The 7,342-nt window shown below is 34.2% G+C and overlaps 2 protein-coding genes across 5 annotated transcripts; both read left to right on the top strand.

Moving 5' to 3' along the window:
• The first annotated feature begins 800 nt into the window (after window positions 1–800).
• On the top strand, window positions 801–2,730 carry LOC108381015 (uncharacterized). Of its 3 annotated transcripts, none has more exons than XM_017637423.1 (4): window positions 801–1,107; window positions 1,303–1,429; window positions 1,498–1,673; window positions 1,731–2,730. In XM_017637423.1, exons 1-4 carry the CDS (start codon window positions 932–934, stop codon window positions 2,146–2,148), a joined length of 897 nt encoding a protein of 298 aa, XP_017492912.1. In that variant the 5' UTR covers window positions 801–931; the 3' UTR covers window positions 2,149–2,730. The 3 variants fall into 3 exon arrangements, with proteins under 3 accessions (XP_017492912.1, XP_017492910.1, XP_017492911.1); XM_017637421.1 differs by having other exon boundaries at window positions 803–1,126; window positions 1,322–1,429; window positions 1,731–2,729; XM_017637422.1 differs by lacking the exon at window positions 1,303–1,429 and having other exon boundaries at window positions 804–1,234; window positions 1,731–2,728.
• Window positions 2,731–2,767: 37 nt separating this feature from the next.
• LOC108381014 (uncharacterized) lies at window positions 2,768–3,910 on the top strand. 2 transcript variants are annotated; one of them, XM_017637420.1, is made up of 3 exons: window positions 2,768–3,267; window positions 3,320–3,431; window positions 3,519–3,910. In XM_017637420.1, exons 1-3 carry the CDS (start codon window positions 2,827–2,829, stop codon window positions 3,797–3,799), a joined length of 834 nt encoding a protein of 277 aa, XP_017492909.1. In that variant the 5' UTR covers window positions 2,768–2,826; the 3' UTR covers window positions 3,800–3,910. The 2 variants fall into 2 exon arrangements, with proteins under 2 accessions (XP_017492909.1, XP_017492908.1); XM_017637419.1 differs by having other exon boundaries at window positions 3,320–3,909.
• The last annotated feature ends 3,432 nt before the right edge of the window (window positions 3,911–7,342 follow it).

Below are 7,342 nucleotides of genomic sequence, written 5' to 3'. Positions count from 1 at the left end.
TCCGAATGCTTTAGAATGTAGTCATATGATTAAATTTTTCTATTCAGTCAGATATGGAATTCCGCACTTATGATTGTGCATTTAAAAAATAATAATAATAGTAAAAATAATTATATTAGTAATAAGATTAGAGATTTGTNTTCAAAGCAAAAACAAAATACATTTAAGGCGAAGCAATCAGCTGATCACCACCACCGTGTATAAATTCGCCTTGGCTTCCTCCTTATATTAATTCGCCTTTCTTCGGACTAAAGCTGAAATTAGTCAAGAACGTAAACCTACCGGTACGTAAANTTTTTTTCTGCAATCAAGTGCCTTTGAGTCTGCTGGTACAACTACATGTTATTAATTATAAGATAGCCGATTCACTTTATTATTTGGCTTAAAAAATGAATTACTTCTGTAGTTTTTGGTGATTTTGTACTCAATAATTTTTTAATTTCCTCATGTATACGAAAATTCATCCTATAACCTGTACTTACATGAGTACCTGATAGGGTACAAACCTTTTATTCTTGTATAAAAGGCAATCAAAAAAAAAAAAAAAGGCTGATAGAGAATATTGTATTTATTGTATTATAATGTACGTAGTACGATAGGTTAATTTGGTGATCAATCACTTTTGAGTTTGTGCAGTTTGAAGTTTTTGCTTGGTTTAGTCTCAAAGGCTATTTTAGTTTGTATTTTATTATCTTTATTAGAAATTAAATTTGTGAGTCACCCTGCATGCTTGTTCGACGTGGGATTGAATCATCACTGGAACCGGCTCGTCGGGTCACCNATCAGCTTAAAACCTGAAACTTATGACTGAGAGATTGATCTGGCAACCTTTTTTTTACTTGTTTGCTTTTATTTGCTTGGCAATGCTCTCTATTTTTGACGTTCCTCTTTGGGTGTTTAAAATTAACAAATTTTAAATTACAGTGCAAAGATGCCGCCCAGAAAAAATCTCGATCTCAACATTGAAGTGGATATTTTAACAGCTGGATCTATTTCAGATGTTGTCAACGCAATCCTTGAGTTTCTGCTCTTTCAAAGGAACCAAATTCCGTTCGTATACAACACCTACAAATACTATGTAGGATTATGGCCAGAAATCAAAGGCGGAAATGATGGCAAAATGGAGGTAGTTGCAAATGAGGAACCATCCATCACTACTTTACACTCCTATCAGTTGGAGCGACAGCGAGAACAGGCTGTCCAAACAAAGGAGGCAATAAGTGCAATGCGAACGGTATGTTCAGTTGGAATTTAAATGCCATACATGCTTATGTATATAATTTGTATATTTTTTATCAAAANAAATGATGGCAAAATGGAGGTAGTTGCAAATGAGGAACCATCCACCTCTACTTTACACTCCTATCAGTTGGAGCGACAGCGAGAACAGGCTGTCCAAACAAAGGAGGCAATAAGTGCAATGCGAACGGTATGTTCAGTTGGAATTTAAATGCCATACATGCTTATGTATATAATTTGTATATTTTTTATCAAAAGCTCATAAAACAATCATTTGACAAGAACGTTGTTCGCTGTTTAAGGTTCCTTTTTGGATCCACGACATTTACAGCAAAAGAAGCTTATACCATTCACATACCAATTGATTCTATATCCCGGCTTCACTCCCACAACCAACACCGTATTCTTCACGGACGACTTAATCAAACCTTAATGTGAGTGCATACTACTGTACTTTTATCGTTGATATAACATACCCTAATTTATTACAGTTCACTCTTGACCAGCGAAGATCTCTACAATATTTTTTCTCATAATCTTTGTCCAACCAATCTGTATCTCGAACTAGAAATCTTGACTGAGCCAGGCGTTTTAAATGAACCAAGTACAAAGGCTCTCTTACTGCCAAAAGATGTAGGTCCGTTGCCACCCAGTTGTAAGGACATTCACTTCTATTTGCAGCATACGCCGTACCCATTGATTGATGGTGGTCTGCCTTTGAACTGTTGTAAAGAATTGGAAGTATTCGAAAATATAAAGCACCTTGATATAAGTGATGCTCAGTCGGAAAATTACGATTTTTCCGCTACGAAAGAAAAACAGTCGGCGCCCACTTGGTGGGAAACAGACATTTATGTGCGTGGTTTCAAAGAGAAGTCGGTAAAAGGATTGAACGTGTGGGCGAAGTGATATCCAATCGTATCGCATAACCAATAAAAGTGTACAGTCGAAAGCTTCATTTATTATACATAACATTTATTTCTTTTTGCCTTTTCGTGAACTCTATTGATAGCAAAGAATTAAATCGACTTTAATTTAATAATGCGCTCGTTTTTATTTAACTTGCTCTGTATGTATGTATGTAGGGATGTTTGTTAGAGGCAAATCTACCAAACAAATTTTTGACTAACTTCCCGATGACCTAGAGACTTGAAACTTTGCTGTTGGCTCAGAACCCTATGACATTGCAACATATTCAAGCCGATTCTGTACAGAAATTCCCTGGAAGTTTTCTATCTTTTCCCTTTCCTCCTATCATCCCTGAGGATTTTTTATATTAAATGACGGAGTTGAGCAGTCAAAAAAGTGTCAAATAGTTTACGAAGTTTGATTTCCCTCCTCCCAAATTTTCGGGGAAGATACTACTCCCTGGGGGTTAATTAATAGAGGAACTTTTTCGGGAGTATTAAGAGTTAGGCTGATATAGTAAACCAGTATTTCTGGTCCGATTTAGTTCATATTTAGAAAGCTTGTTTTAAAAATATTTGTTTTTACTATTAACTTATTTCTTTGAAATTTATGTTTGCAATTTTCACATTTCATAAACCAAACTAATACAAAAAAAAAAATAATAATTTAATATAAATTATGCAGTGCCTCGATTCGGATAACAATGACTCTCAGTATAATAAATTCACCAATAAGATAGCTGAAGAATGCCGCGAGCTTGTCGATTCTAAGCCACCATTTCCGCCATTTGATAGGCCTAGTCGAAAGCCACCAACGCTTGACACTTTTTGCAACCACAAAATAAATATTCAATACAAATACCAAGCAAACGGCAAAGACGGAAACCCACAGCCATGTGGATTGTGTATAAAGATAGATGACAATGGCAAAAAGCAAGTGCCTTGTCCGCCTTGTATAAAAAAGGAGATGACACGCGAAGAGAAGTTAGCAGAAGCCATTAAGTGTATTTCAAGTCCTCTTCCTAGATGGTTTAACGAACAGAAGCGTTGCGACCCTAAGGGCGTTTGTTGCCGTATGTTAGGGCCACGCTCGTGTGCTGAACCGGAATTGTCTTCCAAAGTCGGATAAAAATATTTGAAATTATAAAGCTCCTAACTACAATTTTTTTCAGATCGATAAATTCGCTATAAGTTACCCGCCAAATAAACAAGCTTTACGCACCGAGCTGCATAAAAACCCCAGTTGTAAGCCGAACTTTCGTTGTCAAGGCACTGTAAACGATGGTAATTATCATACATTCAAGCCAAACTATAGAGATCGACCTCTGACTGAAAAGTTCTATTCCATTTATGAACATTTGGAACACATAGACACACCAGAGGTTAAACATTATGAAGACGAATTAGATAAAGTTATAAATTATTATCCCAGAAATATTTTTTGTGTTCCACGATACACAAACCAATATTATGGCTGGATCGATAGCAAGAAAACCCAAAATTTGGAATTTTGCGACACAAGTCGGGTGAATAATCCAAGAGTGCTACAAAATTTAAGGTCGCTAAAGAACAGGCGTTTCGACCCTGTTCAATTACAATATTGCCTTTGCCATGATAGGATGAAACAAATGGATCATTGGAAAATAGTTTAAACAAAAATGCAAAAAAAAATTAAAAGAAGTAAATTTTTATTGTAATTACAGCCAAACAAGAAAAATAAACTTAAAAAAATATTTTTTTAAGTTTACAATTGTAAACATTAAATGGTCAAATAATAATGTGTTGTCACTTAAGGGGTCGTTGTTGTAATTTTGGGAATGTCGGCATACCAGTGTTACAGACAGTCGGGTCTACGTAACCGGAACGACCCAGATTTATATTTGGCCAAGGACTGTCAATCCAGCAACACTCCCCAAAAACTCTTTGGGGAATTTGTATGCTGCTACAACAACAACAACACTCTATTCATTCCAATTTCATTTCTGGGAAAAATGGAACAAAAAATGGAGCAGACAATTTTGTGAAAAAAGTATTTTGTAAAAAAGTCTATTTCACCATGATTAAGACCCAATTTCATAAAAAATAAATAAGATTATACCTGCTTTACAAATAGAAAATTTGTATGAAAATGTCACTTTTATTTTTTATGAATAGGGCAGTAAGCCTGCAAGACGGGTAGTCGTTAGCGAACGTGTGTTGAGCTAGTTACCTTGACTGTTTGGATGTTATTTTGCAGGTTACTCTTGTTCTGGCTGTGGGAAAAAAATAACATACTTTCCCGCATTGCTACACGTATGTGTGATGCTCTTATTCACTCTATCCCATTGCTTTTGAGCTTGCTTCTGTTGCTCTTATGCTAACGGGATTCTTAATTACTGCAGCTAGAACCCTCTTATGCTAGTTACCATGCAGGTTACCCGCTGGTTACCTCAGACCGTTCTGCCGGTTACCTGTCTGTTAGCAAGGGGCTACCGTCTTGGTTACCTTTTTGTTACCTCGACCTGCTGCGTCGGTTATCCGAGCGGTTACCTTCTTGTTACTCTGTTCATTTCAACCAGTTACCTTTTTTTTAAATCCTTCGTAAATAAAAACCAAAATGCCATTTTAATATAATTTTTAATTTAAAAATAAATAGATATACAAATAAAANTTTGTAAAAAAGTCTATTTCACCATGATTAAGACCCAATTTCATAAAAAATAAATAAGATTATACCTGCTTTACAAATAGAAAATTTGTATGAAAATGTCACTTTTATTTTTTATGAATAGGGCAGTAAGCCTGCAAGACGGGTAGTCGTTAGCGAACGTGTGTTGAGCTAGTTACCTTGACTGTTTGGATGTTATTTTGCAGGTTACTCTTGTTCTGGCTGTGGGAAAAAAATAACATACTTTCCCGCATTGCTACACGTATGTGTGATGCTCTTATTCACTCTATCCCATTGCTTTTGAGCTTGCTTCTGTTGCTCTTATGCTAACGGGATTCTTAATTACTGCAGCTAGAACCCTCTTATGCTAGTTACCATGCAGGTTACCCGCTGGTTACCTCAGACCGTTCTGCCGGTTACCTGTCTGTTAGCAAGGGGCTACCGTCTTGGTTACCTTTTTGTTACCTCGACCTGCTGCGTCGGTTATCCGAGCGGTTACCTTCTTGTTACTCTGTTCATTTCAACCAGTTACCTTTTTTTTAAATCCTTCGTAAATAAAAACCAAAATTCCATTTTAATATAATTTTTAATTTAAAAATAAATAGATATACAAATAAAATTTTTTCAAAAATATTGTTAATCTTCTATGCCGAAAACATTGATGAAATTCTTGGTCACTTTGAATCAAGTCGTATGGTGTAAAAGATTTATCCGTACGCATGTGGCCAACCTATAAAAAGATAAAAATTAATTTACCTTTCTTTACTTTCTTATTAAATTAAATTAAATTAAAAATTTTATTTTATATATCGCATGTTTAATAATATACAGGATTATTTCAAGATTTCAATTTTGTGGGAAAACGCAATCAAAGTTTTTCCAATTCATACAGTTGGTATACCAAAAGATAGATGGAAAGACACATGTCTTCGCCATTTTTGGACAGTTTAGTAATCTGTTAGGCTGAGCATATTCTCCTAATAATATTAATAAGATTGCCGCTTACATATGTTTATGTTAGTGTTTCTCCTTATCAAGCTAATTATTTGTACTATAAAATCTCCAAAAACGTAAATTTTTACATCTCTATATTATTAAACGTGCGACATATATTTATTTATGTATGTATGTCCTTAAATCTTCCCTCGATGTGAACTATCGTAAGTAGATTTTAAAAGTAATAAAAGCTATAACACAAAATAACAAAAAAACTACTGCTGCACTATTATTAATGCAAGTTAATTACTAAAAGTTGGAAAATATATTAAAAGTAGATATATAAAAAAGTTACAACAATATGTGCATTTAAAAAATATATTTACATCGTTTTTCGCACCTTTTCGCTACGGCTATTCGTTGATGAAATCACCTGAATGGCACACCAGCACACCAAATCAATCACAATTGTATTTCCTAGATAAGAAAAAAATCGAAATTAATGTTAAATTAATAAATGTAAATAACGTCTTGAGAATACACATATATGTGGCATTTTGGTAAAATAACTTGTCTTTAGATAGGCCATTTTGTTTTATATATTTCATTGTGTAACCAGTAAATAAAGTTCCTGTTAATTTTTAAACCGTTTTTGCATTCTGTGTAACCGGTAAATTTTGTTACCATCTCATAAGCTGGTTACAAAGTATTGCCTCATGAAATGTGAAATACCAGAATTTTTACAAATCTTCATAGCTGAATTGCTGAAGATTTTGACTGCAATACCAACGTACCTAGAATCGCGGTGAGAAGAACTGCTAACATTTTATGGTAATAAAATTTTCCGGTTACAAAATCTTCGGTAACGTGCAGAATAGACCTGTTAAAGGCATACGTTTAACAAAAATATACAAATTAAATTCAAATCTTTTTAAGTCGCTTAAGTTGCTTTATCAAAATGCCACGGATATATGTACATCGTCACCTTAATTCACAAAGGCCCTAACCAACCAATTTTTAATTTTACAGGAGAAGCAAAAAACATTATAAAAAGAGTATCAAAAATAGGTAGGGCTTTTTAAAAAGTGTCATGTAACTCCGTTGTTTTTGGTACTAACACTTAAAAATTTTTGTTGAAGGTGTATTTTAATACATCCTACCAAAATCTGTGAAAAACGCNTGTACATCGTCACCTTAATTCACAAAGGCCCTAACCAACCGAATTTTTAATTTTACAGGAGAAGCAAAAAACATTATAAAAAGAGTATCAAAAATAGGTAGGGCTTTTTAAAAAGTGGCATGTAACTCCGTTGTTTTTGGTACTAACACTTAAAAATTTTTGTTGAAGGTGTATTTTAATACATCCTACCAAAATCTGTGAAAAACGCAGTTTCCAAAAAAGTGTTTGGTTAATAAGGCCTTTGTGAATTAAGGTAACGATATGTACACATCGTCGCTCGAATAAAGAAACAGTGTAAATGCCACATACACTATTATTCGATAATTGCACCATTGGATAGACAATCCTTTAATCTATTAGAAAAATCTTTAGTTTTCTTAAATATCTCTTTGGCTCACTAATTTATTCCCGAAAAACGAAATGGTATTTGTA

This window comes from Rhagoletis zephyria, unplaced genomic scaffold (genome assembly GCF_001687245.7).
Source record: "Rhagoletis zephyria isolate East Lansing unplaced genomic scaffold, Rhagoletis_zephyria_1.1 Rzeph_scaffold_21118, whole genome shotgun sequence".
Taxonomy (NCBI): domain Eukaryota; kingdom Metazoa; phylum Arthropoda; class Insecta; order Diptera; family Tephritidae; genus Rhagoletis; species Rhagoletis zephyria.
This window is presented reverse-complemented; position numbering and strand designations above follow the sequence as displayed.